This window comes from Rhipicephalus sanguineus, chromosome 3, assembly GCF_013339695.2.
Source record: "Rhipicephalus sanguineus isolate Rsan-2018 chromosome 3, BIME_Rsan_1.4, whole genome shotgun sequence".
NCBI lineage: Eukaryota > Metazoa > Arthropoda > Arachnida > Ixodida > Ixodidae > Rhipicephalus > Rhipicephalus sanguineus.
The window spans coordinates 221,604,637-221,629,413 of NC_051178.1; the positions used below are offsets into that span (position 1 = coordinate 221,604,637).

At 48.7% G+C, this 24,777-nt stretch overlaps 1 protein-coding gene across 1 annotated transcript in view; it reads right to left on the reverse strand.

The window, feature by feature from the left end:
* LOC119388327 (run domain Beclin-1-interacting and cysteine-rich domain-containing protein) overlaps positions 1–24,777 on the reverse strand; it is a gene marked incomplete in the record, with an annotated part of 358,140 nt that overhangs the window by 60,345 nt on the left and 273,018 nt on the right. Inside the window, 1 exon segment of the mRNA XM_037656030.2 lies at positions 12,037–12,109. Within this exon segment, the coding sequence (XP_037511958.1) occupies positions 12,037–12,109 (73 nt within the window).

Sequence of the window (24,777 nt, forward strand, 5' to 3'; positions counted from 1 at the left end):
ATATACAGGTTGTCCCACATAACTTGAGCCAATTATTGACTTTGAAAATGAAAGGCACTTCAGAGGCAAATTGAACGAAACGTATACTACTCGCACTAGCCTATAGATACTCAGGCTATTTTTATTTTCCCCTAAACTAATTAGTTAATTATTTTTAATTACCTAACTTTATAATTATTGGCTAAAAACCCAAAATATGAACACTAAGCTGTAGAGCGCTTTTAGAAACCACGGTCTGAATTGTTTCCTGTACGATACGACTCGCGGTGTTATTTTTTCCGCGTTGTAAAGAAAGCCCGCGAAATCTGAAAAGAGGCCACGTGACGGACCGCGAGCGCACTGCTATAGTGCTGCTCTCAAACGTGCAACCGGTGAACGAGGTCGCCCGCGGCACGGCCGGGCTAGACCGCACGCGCGCGCGTGCGGTCTAGCCCGGCCGTGCCCGCGGCTGCCACGGGGAAGCAACAGGATGCTTTGAAAGTGGCCGATGTTTGGGCGTCCGTCTTTCGTTCAATGACGGTGCAAATGCACGCTGCTGGCAGGGCGCTGCCGAGATAAGCGTCCAATACGGATAAATAAAACAAGAAAATAGCTTTATTGTCTCTTTTGAACTTGAGATGCGTGAAAGGAGGTGACGGCGTGAAGCTAGTCACGGGTGGCGGTGGGTAAGTGAACGGCATGAGGAGACTTTTTTTTTTTTCAGTGATCGGTGCTCGTAAAATTAAGCCGCGATTACAAAACATGTTCAAAGAGGTCGCCATCTGCTACAATAGAACTCTGGCATCTCTTTATCAGATTTTGCGTGACATTCTTGACCATGATTTCGGCAATGGAGATGCAAACTTGTATTATTTTTTTTAGATTACCTGATGTTGTGGTTGGTGCCTGGGATACCTGACTCTTGACGTACCCCCAAAGAAAGAAATCCAGGGGGTTTAAATCTTGAGACTTTGCTGGCAAAGCAATGGGTGCGTGCCGCCCTATCTACTGCTGCGGGAAAACTTCATCCAGACAATTGCACGCTTTGCTGCTTCCGTGCGCAGGAGCTCCATCATGCTGATACCACATATCTTTAATCCTAGCCAGTGGAACTTCGCACAAAAAATTTTGAAGTGGTCCATCCAAGATATCGTTGACATATAGTTCGCCTGTAAGTGTGCTGTCGAAGAAGACAGGTCCGATTATAGTACCACCGTAAATGCCACACCACAAATTGAAAGGCCACTGATATTGGTGACGCGCCTACCAAACTCAGTGAGGGTACTTGTCACTTCAATAGTGAGCGTTGTGGATGTTCACTTGAACATTGCGCAAGAAGTTAGCTTCGTCGGTCCAAAGTACCTTGTTAACGAAGCCTGGGTCTTCTTCTGTCTTGATTAGGATCCAGTTTGCAAAGTCTGTGCGATTCTGGAAGTCGCGAGGCTTTAATGGTTGGTGCAGCTGCACGTGGTAGGGATGAAGTTGTCTATTCTTTAGTATTCTCTACACCGAAGATTTCTGTCTTGATTAGGATCCAGTTTGCAAAGTCTGTGCGATTCTGGAAGTCGCGAGGCTTTAATGCTTGGTGCAGCTGCACGTGGTAGGGATAAAGTTGTCTATTCTTTAGTATTCTCTACACCGAAGAAGACGCCAGCTTCAGCACCCACACTACGGACACTTGCCTGAGGGTCTGCAGAAAACTTGGACAGGATATCCCTCTCCACTTCCTCGCCCAAAACTGAAGATTTGTGCCGTTTCGTGGCAAATGTCCCATTCTCTTTCAGAGTTTCATATTTACGCACAATGGTCATTGAGCTTGACTGAGTACTTGGATGGTAGCGTTGAAACAGCTTAACGCCTGCCTTCTGTGTCCGCGTGATGCGCCGAGGGCCAGAACCATATCCGCTCGTTGCTCATTAGAGTACGGCATGTCAGCTGCTTACACAGATTAAAACAGTGTAACGTTGCTGTCCATAACACGAAGGGTTACGGGTGTCTGACGACCATCTGAATAAAGACAACTCGTCAGGAATGGTTCGAACGACGCGGACGCTTTGTGGGGTCTCTTTTTGTTCAAACTGCGAAATTGCAGCAGCAGTCGAGGCCTTTCATCATTCTGTCGCGTTTCGCCCTTTCTACATGAATCAGAATCAAACTGCTGTTTTTTTTCCTCGCAGTCGTGACCGCTTTATCACCGCGGCAGCGCTCGGCAAGCAGCCTGCATTTGCACCGTCATTGAACGAAAAACGGGCGCCCAAACATCGGCCACTTTCAAAGCACTCTGTCGCTTTCCCGTGACAGCCGCAGGCGACCTCGTTCACCGGTTGCACGCTTGAGAGCAGCACTATAGCAATGCGCTCGCGGTCCGTCACGTGGCCTCTTTTGAAATTTCGCGGGCTTTCTTTACAACGCAAAAAAAAAAAAAAAAAACACCGCGAGACGTATCGTACAGGAAACAATTAAGACCGTGGTTTATAAAGGTGCTCTACAGCTCAGTGTTCATATTTTGGGTTTTCAGCCAATAATTAAAAAAATCAGTAATTAAAAATAATTAACTAATTAGTTTAGGGGACATAAAAAATAGCCTGAGTACCCATAGGCTAGTGCGAATAGTATACGTTTGGTTCAATTTGCCTCTGAAGTGCCTTTAATTTTCAAAGTCTTGGCTCAAGTTATGTGGGACAACCTGTATATAACAACGTTGTCACGTCTATATATGATGGTAGAGGAATGTGTGCGGAGGATTCGCGGTTTACCCGATCATCTCCGAGCAAGATCCTCTAACATCATTCACTTCGTGGATAGGGCGGTGATTTTTAGATGCGAAGCATCTTTTAGCGGAGCTCAAACCGGTGGTGGTGTGCGGCGTGACCACCCTTACTGCGCATGCGCAAACCCTCTTCACTTCCCATCTCCCCCTTTACCCCTCTCCTCTCCCCCTCTGAAAGGCGGGCTCGACATGCCGAAACGCTGCTTCGCATCGCCCCTCTCCAGCGCAACGCCGCGATGAGCGCCAACGCATGCGCGACCCCTCCCCCTCTCTCTCCTAACCTACGCTCGGCACCTCGCGCGCCTGACGACCGCGTTCCCCGCTCGCCCTGTGAGAATTAACGGCAAGGCTAGAGGGAAGACACGACGCGCATAGCGTTCCTCTTCGCGTTCCACGACGTGAGGTCGGTAGCATGCCCAACGAAAGCCAATGGAACGCGATGGTGCAAGTGTTCCGGCTTTGCATCGCCTCATGATCCCATTTAGCGGGAGATGGTGTAATTTTTGTAGCGTTAGCTACACTTGCCTAGCCGGAGCCGATTTCGCGTGGAGAGTCATGAGCCGTGCTGCGCATGCGCGAGGATCAGTGATGTCACACAGCTGGCTCACCGAAGCTGGTATCTCACGCGCTCTCCGGCACCGCCGCGCGCGGCTCGCCGCTGCTTGTCTGCGCGTTCAGGAAGAGTGGCTTCGTAGCCGCGGCAGACAAACTGGTGCCGGCGCGCGCGCAGTCTCCGCCACCGCCGCGCGCGACTTGCCGGCGCCGGTCTGTGCTTTCCAGAGTGACGTCGTAGCCTTGGCAAACGTATTGGCGCCAGCGCGCGCGCAGCTATTCACCTTCGCTGTGCAGTCGCCGTCTGACACTGTGCTGGAGCCGCTTGATAGAGCCTCTGACTGGCGTTTGCAGGTGGGTAACGCCACGGAGAAGGAGAGCGCAAATGCTGCTCAAAGGCGCAGAAGAGCCGAGAAGCTTATCTCATCGGATCCCGAGGTAGTTGCCTGGCAATTAGCGGTTCAGCGTACGAAGAATGAACAGAAGAAGGCTAATAATCCTAGACAATCTGGAAAGCTAAGAATAATCAGCTGAACCTTTGCTAACGCTACGTATATCCTGGCATAGCCGAGCTAAACCACTGCAATTTTTTTCTTTCGGCGGCTCGGACGCATGCGGTGAGACACCTGTCAACAATGACAACGGCACTTTTCTCGCCGTTTCGCTCCGCCGTTTGAAGCCTTTCCTAAAACGCGTCGCGATCTTTGCCGCATTTTTGTTTTTCGGACGCTTTCTCCTTCTTGCACGCCTCTTGGTGCTGACTTTGGAGCCTTCCGTCCACCTCCGATGCTAATCAGCATCAATATTCTCGTCAGGTGTCTCGCGCGAGCAGTCTCGATGATTGCCTATCAATTCATCCTTCGACCACTTCCGCGTACAGTGCGCTGCTCTTTTCTTTCCGGCTGCTCGGACGCATGCAATACGGACCCGTCAGAGATGACAACGCCACTTTTTTTCGCGATTTTTCTTCGACGTTTGAAGCCTTTACTCAAACGCGTCGCGATTTCTGCGAGCCTTTCGTCCGCCTCTGACACTCATCGACATCGTCACAACCCTCGCCAGCTGTCTCGCGCGCGCCGTGTTTATGATTGCCTAACAATTGATCTCCTTCAGTCGCTAGACTGGCGGACAGCTCAGCGCTCTGAAGAACAATGCCGCTGCTTACTCCTGCACATAGACGTGCGCACGGGGGGGGGGGGGGCGCACAGTCTGCCCCATACATTGAGTTAATAGGGAGGGGGCGCTCCAATAAACCTTCGCCCGCTCACGGTGCAACCTTTCTAGTTCTTCGTCTAATGCCTGCATCTCCCTCCTATGTTCTTCCTGCCTGCGCCATCTTTCCTCTCTTTCTTGCTTGCGCTTCTCTTTCTCTATTTCCTCTCTGCACTTCCTTTCCTCTCTTTCCTGCTCACACTTCTCTTTTTCCTTGGAACGGGTTAGGGCCTCTACTATTCCCTCACATGGACTAGCCTTCTCGTCAGATTTAAACGGCACCGCCACTACATCGCACCGTTCGTGCGCTACATCTACAAATATGTCTGGCCTCTTTGCCGCAGTGCCTCATTTAAACGGCGCAACCCTTCTACCAGTTCCTGCCAGCGCTTGTCTCCCGGTTCTTTCTCCCTGCGCGACCTTTCCTCTATTTCCTGCCATTTTAGCCCAATGTCCTCTAAACATTCCTCGAGTTCCTCGTCGTCTGCCCCGATTGCCTCGATCGCCTCCATGATATGCGGCTTTCTTTTTGATTCGGCAATTTGGAGGCCCAATTCTGTGGCCAACTTTAACAATTCCGGCTTTTTTAGTGCTTTCAAGTTCATGGCTACCCCTAGTGCGGCTAACTCTTCGCTAACAACGACGTACTATCCATACTTCGGTCAACAGTAACAAAATCACTGCTTTATGCTAAATCCTGCACAAAGCCTGGTGATATCCTAGCGAAGAAAAGCCATGCACTTACCATGTGCAGTCGTGAATTCAGACACGTTTCTTTCGAAGTTGTCAGCAGTGCCACGAAGAGCCGTCGTGCAACGTTAGGTCATCCGGGTAGCGAGCCTCAGCGTCACCTTCCAGTCGACGAACTCGATCCCACCATGTGCAGTCAGTTCCATATCAGCTGGCCTCCGTCGCTTTCTGTGGATCCGTCCTATCCCACCGCTGCCATCCATTTGTTACGACTCGGGTCCAGCGGGTCACGTCAACGGTAGCTGGCCACCGCCGGAGAACTCGTTAGCCCATCTTTTGCAGATAGGAAGGCGCTCGTATGAGAAGAACAGAGGCTTATTTATCCAGAGGCATGATGAGAGATATCAAGATAGCGATAGTACACAAAAAGTCTTCGGCTTATATAGCCCAAAGTGTGACAACCCTGAGGCACTCAAAACCGGTGTCCGGAGCTCCCGCCAATCCGGTGACTTGCCGTCCCGGCGTCCGGCCTCCAGAAAGGAGGCAATGAGTCACACAATACACTCGTAGGTCGAGGAGTCCAATCGGGGTACACCAGTGCAACACACAACTCACGTGCCACGCCCCGACGACTCCAACCCTGAACGTCATCGAGGAGTAAGTCCGGAAGGGGAGGTGTTGACGTCTGGGAAGATGGACAGCCTACTTGAACACGTGCCAGCGCGTTCTGACTAGGATACAACGCGTTGGTTCATCGCGCCTCTGCAGAATATTGTTCGCCGACGCTATCACATGATTACTGAGACAGTGTAAGAGGAAGAGGCCACAGTGTCTTACCCAGCCCCTTACACAGGCCCGAACGCGCTAGCGCGTGCCAGCACACGTGGTTTTGTCTGCGTTACGCCAAGCTAGGACAGCATACGGCAGCCCGGGCCCCTAAAGTGCTCTGCATGTATCATCGTCAAGGCTGTCGAAGAACAAGACGAAGAAGACGTCTCATCATCAAGACGGTCGAAGAAGAGAAAGAAGACTTCTCCTTGGCGCGAGCGCGCGCTCGATATGTTATAGATGGCTATGGTAAGTTTTAGAAAGCGGACGGTCGCCAATGGAACTACGGACAAAGCCCAGCGCAAAAGCTGCTTTGCGTCTAAAACAAAGTTTGCCAATTTTGTCGTATCAAATTCATTTCGCGGCAGCCTGCCGTGAACGACAAGCGTCGGTGCAGGAAGTTACCCCCGTCCAAGACGCTGACTCCGACACTGCCACAGTCCTATCCGTACACGCTGCGCCGACTAGCCCAAGGGACCTTCGTATCCCTGTCGTCGTCGGAGGACATATCCACATGTCATTGTTGGTGGAAACCGGAGCCACTTCATCGTTAATGACCAAGAACTTAGACATGCTTTTCGCTTCGAAGCACTGACTGCTCCAAACATCCATCCAACTGCAAAATTTTTCGAAGCATCGCATACCGGTCCTGGGCTATTTCCGCACAGACTTGCAGCACCATGGCAAGCGGGCCTTTGTCACCTTCTACGTAACAGCACACAGCACTCCACTGCTGGGGCTGGACGCCATCCAGCAATTGGGACTCCTGATTGACGGCGCAAGGTTAACGTGTCGTCTTACTACACCTATTTCCTGGCAGCTTCCTGCAGATGTGCCTCCGGGATTCGAGCACCTGTTCGACGGGGAGCTGGAATTTGTCAAGGACTACGTCCACCGAGTCAAGAGGCGGCCGGACATTGTACCAGTGCCCGCCAAGCTGCGTCGCCTGCCTCTGGTGCTCGGGCAACAAGTCCCCAGCGAGCTGCGTCGACTCGAGGACAACGACGTCATCGAGCGCCTGTCGGCACTCTGTCGCCACTCGTGGTCGTCCGTAAGAAAGACGGGGACATCCGCCTTTGCGTCTATCTGTGAGAACCGAACAAGGCCATTGTCATCGACGGGTTCCCACTGCCCCATGTGGATGATCTGCTTCAAATGTTAAATGGTGCGTCATACTTTTCTAAATTGGACTTAGCATCAGCATACCACGAAATGCTCCTAGAGGAATCCAGCAGAGATTTAACTACGTTCATTACACATGAAGGCTTGTTTAGTTTCAAAAGAGTATGTTTTGGTCTAGTCTCCGCACCTGCAGTATTTCAAAAAAATGATGTCTAGTATTTTGCAAGGCTAAAACAATGTCGCGTGTTACTTAGATGATATACTGGAGCGGGGACGCTCCAAGTCTGAGCATGATGAGAACTTAAAGAAGGTATTAACCTGCATAGTGCAGAGCCGCATGACACTGAACCAGATATGTGTTTTTGCGGTGAAGGAGTTAACGTTCCTGGGGCATAAAATTTCTGCAGAGGGTATATCGACCATGGAGAGTATAGGGGTTACTCTGTAACGAACAGATCCGCGCGTGCGAAACTGTCCCGTCTTTGGATCACACCGCGCACTAGAGGAGTGTAGTTACTCGCTACTAGTGCTACGCAGCAGCCCTAACAGTCAGAGCTGTGACCCCTATCCCGCGGTTCGCGTAAGTTGCGACCGCGGCGGGTTTCAGGCCAGTGGGGACAGAGACAAGTCTTTCAACTGAAGGTGTTTATTCACCTCAGATGCCAATTGCAACAATAAGTAGCAAGCACATCAAGTTAACACCTCAGAGGCGGAGCGTTCCGCACTACTGGGGGAAACAATCGTTAACAAATAGCAAGCACACGTCGAGGGAATGATAAAGGCTCATCTCACCTCGCGTGGCTGCTTTTGCACTCCGGTCCGGGGCGGTAGTTCGCACTCCATGGCCGGAGCGCTGCAGGGGTTGATGGCGGCGGTGGTGCTCACGGCTTGGATCCGATGTGGTCAGTCACACCGCCCAAGACCGAAGACACGGGGCCCCCCAAGGAAGCGGCGCGCATTCCTCGGGGTCTGGAGAGGAGTCTCTCCAGAAAAGGGCAAGGAGGGAAAACGGGGCATCTCGACTTCGGCCAGGGAGCAGGACGCGAAGGGCTGCGGGAGCGGCACGTGCCCTCTCCCACGTAACCCCCCTCGCCACTGCGCGTACAAACGTAGCGCGAAGCCGAGGTGCCGCCGCGTTGAAGACAACGGGTTGCGTGTGCAACCCCACAAGAGTCAAGTTCGAGCAATTCTTAATGCTCGTCCTCCTACATGCCTGAAAACCCTTCACTCCTTTATTGGCCTTACAGTATGAAAAATTCCTTCACCACTACGCAGACCTCGTTGAGCTACTCCGCAACATGCTCAGACAGGGCCACCAATTCTCTTGGTCAGAAGACACGCAACGCACCTTTGAACAAGTGAAAGCTCGCCTTGAGTGCGCTCCTGTCATAAAAATGTTTGATCTTTCATTACCAGTGGTCACGACAGATGCCTCTGATGTTGGTCTAGGCGCAGTGTTACAGCAACCTGAGGGTTCTCAGTTACACACCATAGCATTTGCATCCAGGACATTAACTCCTGCGGAGCGAAAGTACTCTGTGGGCGAAAGACAAGCATTAGCAAGTCTATTTGCATCTGAGAGGTGACACATCCATCTATGAGGAAGGCGTTTTATGCTCAGGACGGATCACTAGGCAGTGGTTGCCCTGCTGGCGGCAGGTAACTCAGGCAGACGTCCTCTCCGTATCTCCAGATGGACGGCCAGGCTAATGTATTACAACTTCCACACTGAGTACTGCAAAGGCTCTGAGAATCGTGTAGCTGATGCACTGTCGAGGCTACCAATACAAAATGATAGTTCCACTGTTCAGGAAGAGGTCTCCCTTGTAACCACTGCAGTCGACAAGTACTGTTCAGGCAGCTACTGCGTCTGATGAAGCATTGCAACGGGTCATTCACTACGTCTCTCGGAGATAGCCCCAGAAAAAAACTCTACAGACACGGCACTGATGTCCTACTTCCACGTACAAGAAGAGCTTTTTTTCGCTGACAGACTCCTGATGCGGGGCGAACGTGTAGTTATTCCAAATGTCCTAATACAAACTTTTTTGCAGTTAGCCCATGAGTCACATCAGGGCACTGGCGTCATGGCAAAAAAAATTCGGGGGAGGGGGGGGGACACGGGCCCGGTGTGCCCCCCCCTGGCTACGCCACTGAGCACGGTGTGTGCTCACGTGCTTCCTAAAACATCTGTTCAAAACTATATGAAATGAACACTGCACACTAGAGTAACTGAGTGCAATTGCAATATTTTACTCATTTTTGTCATGTTCTTGCTTGCTGTGGCTTTGGATTTGTACACGTGGAAGCTTCACTGAAAAAAAAAAAAAAAACACGTGATCCATGTGAACACGTGAAACACGTGGTCCACGTGAACTTCTTATCCAGACCCACCGCCTTCGTGAGTCAGGGTACCCGATGGCCCTTCTGGCGTCAGTGGCGGAAGCACTGCTAAAGGCTCCAGGAGCGGTTCCGCCGCAGCCTCTGGCGGCAACGACGCTCGCTTCCGCCCAGGAAAGGTTCTTGTAATTCCCTATGCCCACACTGTGTCACACTACCTACGGAAACTTGGCCGAAAGGTTGGTTTGGATGTGTTGTTTTCTGCGCCTGTGCGGCTGTCAGCCCTTTGCAAAAAAGCCAATTCGCAGAGCAAACAGAGGGAAGCATGCTCGATAAAGCACAGGAACCCTTACGTCACCTGCACCGAATGTGTCGTATATTCTATACCGCTGACGTGTGATAAGGTGTACGTTGGGCAAACGGATAGATGCCTCAACACGAGGCTCACAGAGCACAATTATCACTGCTCCAAGAAAGACGCAGGCCACCTTGCCATACACTGCAGGGACTGCGGCTGCGCACCCATGTTGGGCAACACGAGGGTGGTGTGTAGCGAAAAAGGCAAAATTGCACGTGAAATTTTAGAAGCGGCAGAAATTTCGGAAAGGAGGGAAGACTGCATTAGCTGCCCATCGGTTGCTCTATCTTCAAAAGAGCGGAAGTTTTTAGGTATTAACACGTGATGTGGTTTGGGTGTTGGTGTTGGTTTTTCGGGTTTTTTATCTTGTATCCTTTCGCTTTTGCTTTGTGATTTGATTGCGGCTTCTGGGTTTTGTTGTTCTTGGGATTGTCTATTGAATTGCTCTGCCAGATGCTACACGCATGCGCAACAAGATGCTATTTAAGCAACTGTGGTGGTCAATAAAGATCAGTTGAAGTTCAGCGCTAGTGTCGTCCTTTTTTCGTGTTTCGTGTATCTGTCTTAACCCGGTGTGCGCCGCCGTTTATCGTGAACACGGACCTAGGAACATAGGGCCTCAACTGATTAATGATATTTTTTGCGTGAGTGTGACATGAGCCTTACGCTTCAAATTTACAAATTGGAACATTTAATGCTTGGCATAAGTCGGCTCATAACACCGCTAAAAGATAAGCAGCAACAAAAAGACCCAAATATTTAGCACTTAAAACGAATAACTTATTCATTGCGTACTTTCATCACATAAAAGGTAGGGGAGCAAACAAACCACTGTACTCCTGACATGCGCATCGAACAGAATCCTTCTTTCTGCCACTAGGAGCGTTTTGGCGCTATTAGTTAGCCCAACCATTGAGTCTAGATGCTTGCATGGACTGCGTAAAATGAACGGAAAAAATGGGCCTGGATTGAGTAAAATCAGCAACAACCACACACGCCAGTGAGAAATGGAGTTAGTGGAAAAGGTGAGGCCACTCTGGTTGTGTTATTTAATAGAGATGCAAAAATATAGGTAGAAACGTGATAAAATTGTGCATGTTCTATAGTTAACAACATGAACTCGAATATTTACTTTTGCTCAGCAACATTTCTTGAACTCATTCACCTAAAATTTGGCTTGCTTTCCACTTGTGTAACGCACAAAATGGAAAAATAAATTATTACTGAGTGTCCAAATATTTCAGCGGTACTGGGGAAGTTGATTTCATCGTAAATAATAGATTGTGAAACGCTGGCTGATGAACATATTTAGTATCAGAGGAATTGCAATAATTAAAAAGAATATTGGCAAAACTTGCACTAAGCCTGCGCGAGGCTTGACACAGAAACTGGATGATTCTGAAGACTAATCTGGCTGCTTCTAGGCCTTAGCTAGGTGATGAGGGTTGTTTCTAGGTTGCTTCTAGGTCGTTGCTAGGCTGTTAATACGTTGATTCTGAGCGCAGAGAGGTTCGAGTTAAATCACAGACAGCCACAGACACAACACGGATGTCCTAACTCCAGAGACAGGCACTCATGCTGAAACCAAGCATTCGAACCTCTCGTAGATCTACAGGCAGGTCGTCGTTGGCACAGGCCTCCATCGCTTCGGGGTCTCCTCGCAGCCGCCGTTGCCTTTCCCATTCCCTAGTGTTGGGCTAACTGTTGCATTCTTCCTTTTTTTGTGTGGACCAGAGGTGAGTAGCGGGATTTACCCAATTTCTGTGGCACATATCCGTTTATGATGATGATAGTTTTATGATAGGCTGCACAAATTTCCGTGACACATACTCGTTTGTAGGGCTAACTGTTGCCTTCTTCATTTTTAGTGGACCAGTGGTGGGATTTACCCAATTTCTGTGGCACGTACCTGATAGACCGCACAAATTACGGCTGCCTTAATTAAAAAAAAAATTTTTAGTACTACAAACAAGCAGAAACAAAGCATTCGTACAGCGTCTGCTGTCCACCAACTTCCCTGAGCGGCAAATTGAGAATTGGGAAAAGTTGTGTACATTTCCAGTTACACAATATTTTCAAACTGTTTACAAACTTTTAAAATGAATTTTCTGCACCGAGGTACTATGTGTAAGGATTTAAAAAACAGCACTGCTGTCAGGTGCTAATGAAGAGAGTGCTACAGTACCTGGTCTCCAGACGCTTGCATTTTGGACAAGCACCAGGCACAAAACAGGTTCTGTGGAAGCACGCCTGGCAGCCTGCACACATGCACGCACAAAAACAACTTGCTACCACTTTCACCAGGCACCCCAGAAGAAGAAAATGGCAACCAGAGTGTCGGAACGGAACGAAAACCGAAAACGAAAAAAAAAAACGATATTTTTGATCGGAACGAAAACGTAACCGAAACCTTATTATTTCGTTCCGGAGTGAAACCGAATTTTTTTCAATCGTTTTTCGGCTCACGAGACAACTTCGCAATCCGGAGCAACTGAGCTCATGCAATGTGAGCATATCTCAGGGTACAGTATTAGCGCCTACCTCAAGCAGGAATTCCAAGGCAAAGATATGTTGAAATTGTGCGAAAAAAGTCACAGTTCCGCCACAACAGGCGAAGCAATGATTGCGATAGCAATAAATTGTAATGTAACGCGAAGTACGGAAAGCAGCTCGAAATTGCCAGCGCATCGCTCGAGCCCAAAGGACGCATGAAAAGAACGCACACAGGACGAGCGCGAACTAATGCGTCACAGCTCGACACTTGAAGCGCACTGCTCAAACATAAAGCAGGACGCACGAAACAAACGAACAGGTACACACAAGACGAGCGCGAACTAATTGTCACAGTTGTTACTTATTTCTGTTTGAACAGCGCGCTCCTTTCGCAAACGCGGCCGCTGCAGCGAGCGAAGCCGAAGCACCCCACCGGCCGCCCCTTCTTTCCTTGAGATAAGCGGACGAAAGCGACGACGCCCTGTAGAGCGAACAGCAACGGCGTTCGCAGGGGCGGGGCGACGATCTTTAAAACGCGCAACACGCGCGCACGTCGCGCCATCTATGTGGCCACTAAGAAAGCATACTGAATTACATGGTGTATACAAATAGCTCGCCGTTAGCAGGCTGAGAGACGGTGCTGTCGTGGCCTAACGTCTAACGCGGCGGGCTGCAAAGCGAGAGGTCGCCCGTTCGATTCCGCGCATCGGAAAGAATTTCTTAATTATTTTTCTTTGTGGCCTTTCTATATATATACATACTTATACATATACGGCGAATGACGGCGACGGGGACGGACATTTTCCAGCCGAGATTGTCCATATAATTGCTATCGCAATAAAACGAAAACAGTGGCAACCAGAGATGTTTACATTAACGCAAGTGGACTATTGCGCGCCTGTCACGCAGGCCAGCGTAGAGGGGGCATTGTCGGCGCTGAAGTTTGTTACAGCGAAAGCTGTTATGAGATCACAACAGCTGATTTTGGCGCCCTCATTGTCCGCCGCCGCCGGTGTCCATGATATAAGAAAACTATCGCGTGATATAAGAAAAAATTAAAAGAGAAAGAAATTTATAGGATCGGATGGGATTTCCATCCGCGCCCTCTGCGTAGCAGTCAGGTCTTCCACCCAGGGTGTCGGAACGAAATGTTTTTCGTTTTGGTTTTAGTTTCGTTCCACCGCAAAAAGTTCCGTTCCGTTTCTGTTCCGAAACGAAAAAAAAAATGTTCCGTAACGGTTTTTTGTATGCAAAAATATGAAGTTTAGTTAATCATAAAGAACATTGCATTTGTGACGTAGTTACTTGCCCTCCTCTTACGAAAGTGGGACAAGGGTAAACCACGTTCTTCAGAGGAGGGGAAGTAACTGCACCACGAAATCCTACCAACTAGCACAAACCAGTAATAATTTCAGTCTTAGTACTTATTTTCTCAAAAGACAAATACGAATTTTTTAGTGGGCTCAATGCTTTACGTCAAGGGAGTGAGCAAGATCTCAGGAGCAGCACGTCATTGAGTGTACCCTCTGATGTGCGAGACCACTGTTCTGATAAAAAAATCGCCAGGCCTGCGCGGAACACGCAGCACAGCCACAACGAAAGCTGGAAGAGCGGACTTTGTTGAGTCCGTTGGAGAGCATCTTGGGGCAATAATACAAGTACACATGCAAGGTACCTAGTACGCCATAAATCATCCTAATTTTTCTGAAGTACAGAAGTTCCCACTATGCCATTTTTCGTCATTCTTCGAAATCTCGTGGTACCCGCTACACATCTGTAAGCCATTATATGCACTTTGTGCTGTGACTTATGATGATGAAGGTTTATGGCTGAGCACATTGCAGTGGGTGGGAAGCAGTGTTGCGGAATGGGAGCCTCCATACCATTCCAGTTCCATTCCGGGGAATCAGAACTTGCCGCAATTCCATTCCTTTCAATTCCTCGGAATGAAAAAACTTAGCCCATTCGGACTCTGGGAATGGCCAGGCAGTTCAATTCCATTCCTGCAATTCTTCAACGTAGGAAAGGCATCTTGATAGTTTTATCGAGTTAAGAATGAACGCCTCATAGAGCTGATGTCATCAGATGCATTAATAACTGCAAAAGTACGCAAAACACGCTACCAAGGTCGAGGGATAGTAGCTTGGCGGCATATCTCGTGCAGTACAACCATCCTACTAATTCCCATTGGGACAGTTCTCCCGCTACTTATAGTATTTGCATGGTGAGCATGTTCGAACGAATGGTGGTGTTTTAATATTGTTTAAGCTTAAATGTGTTAATGCTAAAATGACGACATAGCGTATTTTTATGCTGACAAAAGTAGTATTCAAGAAGACTACGCAGTTTTGTCACACGTCTACAGCGGTCGTGAATATGGAGAAACTAAGATTTAGTTAATGGGGAACAAAACCCTCTAGATCTGCTGGTATTAGTTGGAACAGTGCACCGCTCGGGCACCTTGTGTCTTTGCACCGAATACGGAACACTGGGCCGCACTGCTCGTCGGTGCGACGACGTGGCACTGCGTGTCAGTGCCACGCCGGTGCTTATAACTCCTTCGCAAAAATACTCTACACAGGCGTCATATCGGGCAAGGAATCGTGTTAATATATGTAATATAGCGTGGCAGAAGAGTAAAATAACAACCAGTCATCACTTAATGCTAATAGCGCAAAGAGTGGGTTTAATGCTTCCCACCAATGTTGCGGAGTTGCCCCACCAGAATCGGAATGACTCCGAAATCATACCACGTTTTCGCGACCCCTGAATGGAATGGGAATGGAATTACGTCTTTTTCCGAAAGTAGAGCACGTTTTCGTCTATGTGTTGTTTTTCAAATTTCGAACATTAGTAAGTCAGAATTAACAATAAAGCAGTATTTTTAAAATGGCTTGGCTGATTACAAGCATGGTACATTTATAAGCAACGCGCCTACTAGAAACAGAGGCGTAAGTTAGTTTGTGTACAAGCAAATGCATTTTCCCAGCAGATACCAAAGGGAGAAACAAGTTAACCCTGCGCGCTAGTTCCCATTGATACCCCCACACGAAAGTGGCGAATACTCTATGCACAGCCTGATATTTATCTCACGAGCAGTTTAGTACCTGACACACGTAAATGCTCTTTGCGACAAGGAAGACATTGCATACCTGCGCACAGGCGAACACAGAAAGTTCTCCTCACCGCATTCATGCTTGCGAGGCGCGCCTGACAAGCGTAAGTGCGGCCCAGTGTTCCGCATTCGATACAAAGGCACAAGGTGCCCGAGCGGTGCACTGTTCCAACTAATTCCAGCAGATCTAGACCGTCTTATTCCCCATAAACCAAATCTTAGTTTGCTCTATATTCACGACCGCTCGAGACGCGTGGCAAAACTGCTTAGTATTCTTGAACACTACTTTTGTCATCATAAAAATACGCTACTGTCGTCATTTGAGCATTAACACATTTCAGCCATAAACAATATTAAACACCTCAATTCGTTCAAACATGCTCACCATGCAAATACTATAGGTAGCGGGAGAACAGCCCCTATGGAATTAGGGGTGGTTGTACTGCATGAGATACGTCACCAAGCTACTATCCCTGGACCTTGGTAAGGTGTGTTGCTCACTTCTGCAGTTCTTAATGCGTCTGATGACATCAGCTTTATTAGATGCGAAGTATCTTAAGGCGGAGCTCAATCCGGTGGTGGTGGTGTGCGGCGTGACCACCCTTACTGAGCATGCGCATACCCTCTCCACACACCTCCTCTCCACTTTCCCTCTCCCCTCCCCCTTTCCACTCTTCCTCTGAAACGCGGGCTAGACATGCCGAAATTCTCTCCTGCGCAACGCCGCGATGAGCTCGAGCGCATGCGCGTCCCCTCCGCTTCTCTCCTCTCCCACGCTGCCCCCCTCTCACCCGCCTGTCGACCGCGTTCCCCGCTCGCCCTGTGAGAATTAACGGCCAGGCTAGATGGAAGATACGACGCGCGTAGTGTCCCTCTTCGCGTTCCACGACGCGAGGTCGGTAGCATGCCCTAGCGAACGCCAACGGAACGCGATCGTGCAAGTGCTCCGGCTTCGCATCGCCTCATGGTCCCCTTTAGCGGGAGATGGTGTAATTTTTCTTAACACTTTCGTGACCGCACCTATTCCCATCGATAGTATGTTATCGATGACTTCAAGATCAAGTTTTGGCACTCTCTGAGCGGTTCTGGACAGCTAACGCAATAGAAAGCATAAAATAACATGTTTTTTAACAGTTTTGTTTGCGAGTTTGATTTTTCCACCGCGGGGAGATTTTTAAAGCTCGTTCGCAGTCGGGTAGGTGAGCGCTCGTAGTTTCAGACTTCGCGTCGAGGCCGCTCGCGGGTGCTCCACAGAAACGGCGAATTTCGACGGATTCCGATTAATATGAGCGGGAATCTCTGGATGATGGTAGCACCACAGACACGGAAGACGACTTCGATTCGCCAGGCTTCAATACGGACGGCGAAAGTGCGTCAAACCTCCCCGGAACATCAGCAGCTATCCGCCGGTAAGTTTCGTCTTCTCCATGGGTCGTTTTATCGTCAATGTAAACGTATCCGGTGCGCTCTAAAACTAACAGCTCTTATCTGAAAGGTGTTAACTTCATTCGGGCGGGAGCATTTGGCACCGGCTGCAGAAAGAGCGCAGTTCTCTTCGCGAAGACGGCGCGGAGCGGACTTTGACCCAACGCTCTGGTGTGCTGCGCGGCGGCATCTTCGTGTTGTTTTTTACCGCAGAAGTCGTCAGAGAGATATGCAACCACACAGATAAGTATGCGTGGACGCATACTTTCGAAAAGCCAACATACAGTGAGAGGGACGGATCCATGGAGGGAGGTTATTGAAGAGAAGATGAGCAAGTTCGTCTCACTGCATGTGTACATGGTAATCGTTGAAGTCCCGCGCTTGCATTGGCGTTGGTGTCGACGACACATATTTCCAGACCTTCGTCCACCGTCAGTGATGCCACGGAAAAGGTTCAAGGCTTCTTCAGTGTCTCTGATCTGAAGAAGATGACCGTCCCATCCCACCAGAAGCTTCACCACGTGTCTTCTCTATTGCAACACATGAACGATTCTTCTACGCTATTTTTTAACCCCGTCGGAACCTTTCAGTGGATGAGAAAACTGGTGAAATGAGAAGGTCGGTATGGTATTCGGTAGTATATGAGCGAGAAAGAGGTCAAATGAGGGTACAATTATGGATTTTTGCAGATTTGGAACAGGCTACACTGTTCATTTCAACAAATACACAGGAAAATTGAAATATACCAGAACAGCAAACTATGCTAGGAATGTTGAACAGAAAAAAATTGTTTTTTTCCCGAAGCATGCGCAGCCAGCCTTCGTTTCACCGCGTCGAGAACCTGCATCGCGCGGTGGCATGATAGGCACTAGCGCCTATATTCTTGTATTTATGTAAATAATCTTTGTATTTACAGAGCTTATAATTCCACTATTATTTTACGAGGGCTTTCCATTCAAAACGTATATTTCGATTTTTTTAAATGTGTAACCTTTGCAGAGTAGCATTGATGTTTTTATGAATCCTTCTTTCTTTTTGATGCATTTTTCTGTGTTTGATAAGTTTTTTATTATATTCGAAATAAATTCGTTGTTTGAAATTAATACTGTTGCAAAGACCAATTCTTCCTCTATGATTTGATACCCTACACATTAGCATCAATTATCTTCTGTGGCAGGAAAAAAATATTTCCTGGACTAGCCAAAAACGACCGATTTTTCCGCGGTCACGAAAGTGTTAACCGATAAAACTATCAAGATGCCTTTTCTACGTTGACCAATTACAGGAATGGAATTGAACTGCCTGGCCATTCCCAGAGTCCGAATGGGCTAAGTTTTTTCATTCCGAGGAATTGAAAGGAATGGAATTGTGGCAAGTTCTGATTCCCCGGAATAGAACTGGAATGGTATGGAGGCTCCCATTCCGCAACACTGCTTCCCACCCACTGCAAAGTGCTCAGCCATAATTCTTTATCACGATCAGTCACAGCACAAAGTGCATATAATGGCTTACAGATGTGTAGCGGGTACCACGAGATTTCGAAGAATGACGAAAAATGGCGTAGTGGGAACTTCTGTACTTCAGAAAAATTGGGATGATTTATGGCGTAGTAGGTACCTTGCATGTGTACTTGTATTATTGCCCCAAGAGGCTCTCCAACGGGCTCAACAAAGTCCGCTCTTCCAGCTTTCGTTGTGGCTGTGTTGCGTGTTCCGCGCAGGCCTGGCGATCTTTTTATCAGAACAGTGGTCTCGCACATCAGAGGGTACACTCAATGACGTGCTGCTCCTGATATCTTGCTCACTCTCTTGACGTAGAGCATTGAGCCCACTAAAAAATTCGTGTTTGTCTTTTGAGAAAATAAGTACTAAGACTTTGAAATTATTACTGGTTTGTGCTAGTTGGTAGGAATTCGTGGTGCAGTTAATTCCCCTCCTCTGAAGAACGTGGTTTACCCTTGTCCCACTTTCCTAAGAGGAGGGCAAGTAACTACGTCACAAATGCAATGTTCTTTATGATTAACTTAACTTCAAATTTTTGCATACAAAAAAACCGTTACGAACCGTTACGGAACATTTTTTTTTTTCGTTCCGGAACAGAAACGGAACGGAACTTTTTGCGGCGGAACGAAACTAAAACCAAAACGAAAAACATTTCGTTCAGACACCCTGATGGCAACACAGCTAGCCTCTCTCACATTCTCACAATCACCGGCTGAACCTAAAGGACCACTTGAAATGACTGGGCTAGTTGGTAGGTATTCATGTTAAAGAGACAGGGACGCCAGAGAGTAGTCATGATAGTACAAACGCCGACTAACAACTAAAAAAAGGAGCACAGCAGCGGAGAAAAAATGTAGACACAAAAAGTTATCTGCGCATGCTCAGGCAAGAATAACTGCCAGTTGGGCGTGTTGGTATACGTTCATGATGGTGAAGTGCTAAAAAGAACAGAGACTTTTGAAGAACACAGGAAAAGGCGCTACTACAAACTGAAAGTTTTGTTTGGAAACAACGCCCCCGTATATATAAAATGTGCGTCATCGTTAAAAACCAGGATTAAACAAGTGATCACGAAAGAAACAAACAAGAGATAAAAACCGTGCGTGCACTCACACCAAGTGAACGAATACACTTCTTTTTACCTTGTCTCTAAAAAAGCAACTGCACATTCATAAAGCAAGACGGACGGCTGCCTAACGCAGCCACTGCCACTTTTTCTGATATGATAGGCCTCAACGATTTCTCTGACCGATCGATCGGTGTGCTTGTCAGCGACAGCGGTTTCTTCCAACTCAGGTTGATACTATTACGTGAAGGCACACAGGGAAGCAGTGCATATTTACAATATATTTACACAACGCTTAAGCGTTAGACAAGATGGCGAAGAGCGTGCCGCACACAGCAACATCACGTCGTCTTCTTCGGTGCCTTCCTTGCTTCGGCAGTGTGAAACATTCTTGTAACATGACCCCCGGGTGGTGAAGCACCGTCTCGGTGCTTTCTATGGTGTTGCTGAGCGGTAGAGCTTAAGGCGGGACACATGAACAGTGTCTGTAGGCAGCGAAACGGAGGCAGATGTAGACTAGAGTGGGCCTATCTCGTAGGTGACATCGCTCACCTGGCGCAATACACGATATGGGCCCGAGTATCGGGAAAGCAGTTTTTCAAAGAGTCCATAACACGCCGAGTCGAGGTCCACAACAGCACAAGTGAACCCGGGGTAAAAGAAACGTCGCGATGATGGGCGTCGTAACGCTGCCTCTGGTGGTCTTGCGAAGCTAACATGCGCTGACGAGAGATTTCTCGCGCTTCGCGAGCTCTGGTGATAGCATCACGGGCGTATTCAGTCGGCGCATCGACGGCTGCCGGAAAGATGGTGTCAAAAGGTAAAGTTGGGTCGCGGCCAAACAAAAGATAGAAAGGTGAAAAACCAGCGGTATCGTGGCGTGAGGAATTCTATGCAAATGTAACAAAGGGCAATGTAACGTCCCAGTCACGATGGTCGGAGGAGACGTACACAGAGAGCATATCAGTTAAAGTCCGGTTGAATCGTTCAGTCAGTCCATTAGTTTGTGGGTGGTAGGCCGTCGTAAATTTATGTATCGTCTCGCAAAAGCGAAGCAGGTCATCAATAACTCTGGAGAGAAAATAGAGTCCACGATCTGTGAGGAGTTGGCGTGGGGCACCATGATGAAGGATGACGTCGTGCAGGAGGAAATCGGCGATATCCGTGGCACAGCCGGTTGGTAGAGCTCGTGTAATGGCGTACCGGGTTGTGTAATCCGTCGCGACAGCTATCCACTTGTTTCCGGAAATAGATGCAGGAAAAGAACCTAGGAGGTCCACGCCAACTCGGAAGAACGGGTCAAAGGGAACATCAAGTGGCTGGAGGAGTCCGGCGGGACTCATAGGAGGTTTCTTCCGGCGTTGGCACTGGTTGCATGCGGCGACGTAGCGGCGGACGGTACGATGAAGGCAGGGCCAGTAAAATCGACGTTGTACACGGTCGTACGTCCGAGAAACACCCAGGTGACCGGCAGTGGGGCGTCATGTAGCTGGCCGATAACGCTCGCACGTAGATGAGAAGGTACGACAAGGAGCAGTTCGCGTCCATTGGTGTGGACGTTGTGACGGTACAATGTGCCGTCCTTAAGCACAAACAGTCGGGTAGACGGATCGGGTGTCGGAGAATTCAGCTTCTCAATTATGTCACATAAGACGGGATCTCGACGCTGTTCATCACGGATGTTGCTTAAAGCGGAGATGGAGAGTACACATGGTGGCGCTTCATCCAAATCCTCAGGAGGGTCCACTGGATTGCGGGACAAGCAGTCAGCGTCATGGTGTAAGCGGCAAGATTTGTAACACACGGAGTAGTTATATTCTTGGAGTCGGAGTGCCCAGCGACCAAGACGCCCAGTGGGATCCTTCAAAGAAGAGAGCCGACAGAGTGTGTGGTGATCGGTTGTGACGGTGAAATGGTGACCATGTAAGTAGGGCCGAAGTTTGCCCACCGCCCAAACGAGTGCAAGACACTCCCTTTCGGTGATTGAGTAGTTCTGTTCAGCTGCGGAGAGGAGACGGCTGGCATAGGCAATAACACGGGTGTACCCGGTTTCGAAGTTAATCAATAGGCGTAAAGTAGCCGACATAAGAAAGTATAATATGGAGAGAATTGAGTATGCTCTAAAGAACGGAAGAAGCCTCAAAGCTATAAAGACAAAACTGTGCATAGGCAAAAATCAGATGTATGCATTAAGGGACAAGGAAGGCAAGGTCACAAACCTTGCCTTCCTTGATCAAAGATCTGTACAGCAGCCGAGGCATTCAGGAGGATAACGAAAGAAGGAGTAATAGCGCAGAGGAATCTGACATCCCACCAGTATTGACAGGAGAAGTAAAGAAAGCCCTAAAGGGAATGCAAAGAGGCAAAGCAGCTAGTGAGGATCAGGTAACATCAGACCTGAAAGACGGTGGAGAGATTATGTTAGAGAAACTGGCCACCCTGTATACAAAGTGCCTCTCGACGGGGAAAATACCAGAATCTTGGAAGAATGCTAACATCATCTTGATCCATCAGAAAGGGGACGTCAAGGACCTGAAAAATTTTTACAGGCCCATAAGCTTACTGTCCGTTGTCTACAAGCTATTTACAAAAGTAATTGCTAACAGAATTAATACGACATTAGAGTTCAATCAACCAAGGGACCAGGCAGGATTTCGTACAGGATTATCAACAATAGACCATATTCATACTATCAATCAGGTGATAGAGAAATGCGCGGAATACAACCAACCCCTATACATAGCCTTCATAGATTACGAGAAGGCATTTGATTCGGTGGAGACATCAGCAGTCATGCAGGCACTGCGGAATCAAGGCATCGACGAAGCCTATATAAACATAATGGAAGAAATCTACAGCGGATCCACAGCCACTATAGTCCTCCATAAAGAAAGCGACAGAATCCCAATAAAGAAGGGCGTACGGCAGGGAGACACGATCTCTCCAATGTTATTCACCGCGTGTTTACATGTTTTCAGGGCCCTAGATTGGGAAGAGTTAGGGATAAGAGTTAATGGAGAGTATCTCAGTAACCTACGATTCGCTGATGACATTGCATTGATCAGTAACGCGGGAGATGAATTACAGCTCATGATTACTGAACTGGATACGGAAAGTAGAAGAGTAGGTCTGAAAACTAATATGCATAAAACTAAAGTAATGTGGAACAATCTTGGCAGAGAACAGCGCTTTGCGATAGGTGGCGAGACACTGGAAGTTGTAAAGGAGTACGTCTACTTAGGACAGGTAGTAACCGCGGAGCCGAACCATGAGAGTGAAATAACTAGAAGAATAAGGATGGGATGGGGCTCATTCGGCAAGCATTATCAAATCATGAATGGTAATCCACCACTATCCCTCAAGAGGAAGGTATATAACAGCTGCATCTTACCGGTACTTACCTACGGAGCAGAAACCTGGAGACTTACAAAGACGGTTCAACTTAAATTGAGGACGACGCAGCGAGCGATGGAAAGGAAAATGATAGGAAGAGAGCAGAGTGGGTCAGGGAACAAACGGGGGTTAAGGACATCATAGTTGAAATCAAGAAGAAGAAATGGATATGGGCCGGGCACGTAGCACGTCGGCAGGATAATTGGTGGTCATTAAGGGTAACTGAGTGGATTCCAAGAGATGGCAAACGCGTGAGGGGGAGACAGAAAATTAGGTGGGTAGATGAGATTAAGAAGTTTGCAGGTATAACGTGGCAGCAGAAAGCACAGGACCGGGTTGATTGGCGGAACATGGGAGAGGCCTTTGCCCTGCAGTGGGCGTAGACAGGCTGATGATGATGATGATGATGACCCGGTTTGATGCTGGACCAATACAGCACCGATTCCGTGGCCGCTGGCGTCGGTGCGGACTTCTGTTGGGGCGGAAACGTCGAAATGAGCCAGAATAGGTGGTGTGGTTAGCAGCGTGATGAGTGTAGAGAACGCCGTAGCCTGCGCAGTGCCCCAGGAGAACGGAACATCTTTCTTCAGTAAGTCTGTGAGAGGGCATGCGACGTCCGCAAAATTGTTCACAAAACGTCGAAAGTACGAGCAGAGACCGAGAAAGCTGCGGACATCCTTCGTGCAGGTCGGGACGGGAAAGTTCTGCACGGCTCGAACTTTATCAGGATCAGGGCGTATGCCAGAGGAGTCGACAAGATGGCCCAACATGGTTAGTTGTTGTCGTCCGAAGTGACACTTGGATGAGTTCAGTTGGAGACCGGCATTGCGAAAAACAGAAAGGATGGGGGAAAGACGTTCGAGGTGCGTTTCAAAGGTCGCGGAAAAGACTATAACGTCGTCAAGGTAACACAGGCAAATTGACCACTTGAACCCGCGCAAGAGAGTGTCCATCATTCGCTTGAAGGTGGCCGGAGCGTTGTATAACCCGAAAGGCATGACCTTAAACTGGTAAAGGCCGTCTGGTGTCACAAAAGCTGTCTTTTCGCGGTCCATGTCGTCGACAGCAATTTGCCAGTATCCTGAACGAAGGTCGATGGAGGAAAAGTACTTAGCGCCGTGTAGGCAATCCAGGGCGTCGTCAATGCGCGGTAGCGGGTCGACGTCTTTTTTAGTGATCTTGTTCAGATGTCGGTAGTCTACGCAGAATCGCCAGCTGTTGTCCTTCTTGACAAGAACTACTGGGGAAGCCCATGGGCTAGAGGATGGCTCAATTATGTCTTTGGCAAGCATCTTGTCGACTTCCTTTTGAATTATGTGGCGCTCAGTTGGTGATACGCGGTATGGCCTTCGATGTACCGGAGAGGCATCGCCGGTGTTAATGCGGTGCTTCACAGCACAGGTCTGCCCTAGTGGACGGCCACAAAAGTCAAATACGTCCCAGTATGATTGAAGGAGGCGAAAGAGCGCGTCAGCTTGGTGCGGCAAAAGGTCTGGAGCAATCATTTTTTCCACATCAGGAGACGGACTTGCTAGAGAAGACCGGACAGGCTTGTAGTTGGAGCGATCAACATCAGAGGTGGACAAAGCTGAGATAACGCATTCGTCAGAGGGCGTCAGCAAGGCGAGGGCAATTCCACGTGGGAGCACTTGTGGACACAGAGCAAAATTGAGTACAGGAATGCAAGCACGGTTTTCACGTAAGTGAATAACAGTGTGCGGAAAAGTAACACTGTACGTCAAGAGAATGGACGTGATGGGCGCGAGCACATAGTCGCCATCAGGTACAGGTGGCGAGGGCGCTGCGGCGATGCAGGTCACTGTTTGCGGTGACAAACGGACATGTTCAGCAGAACACAGACGACCTTGGGCGACAGTGGGCGGATCAGTCGGACACGGCAGGGCGAGTTGCACAGTACCAGCTGAACAGTCA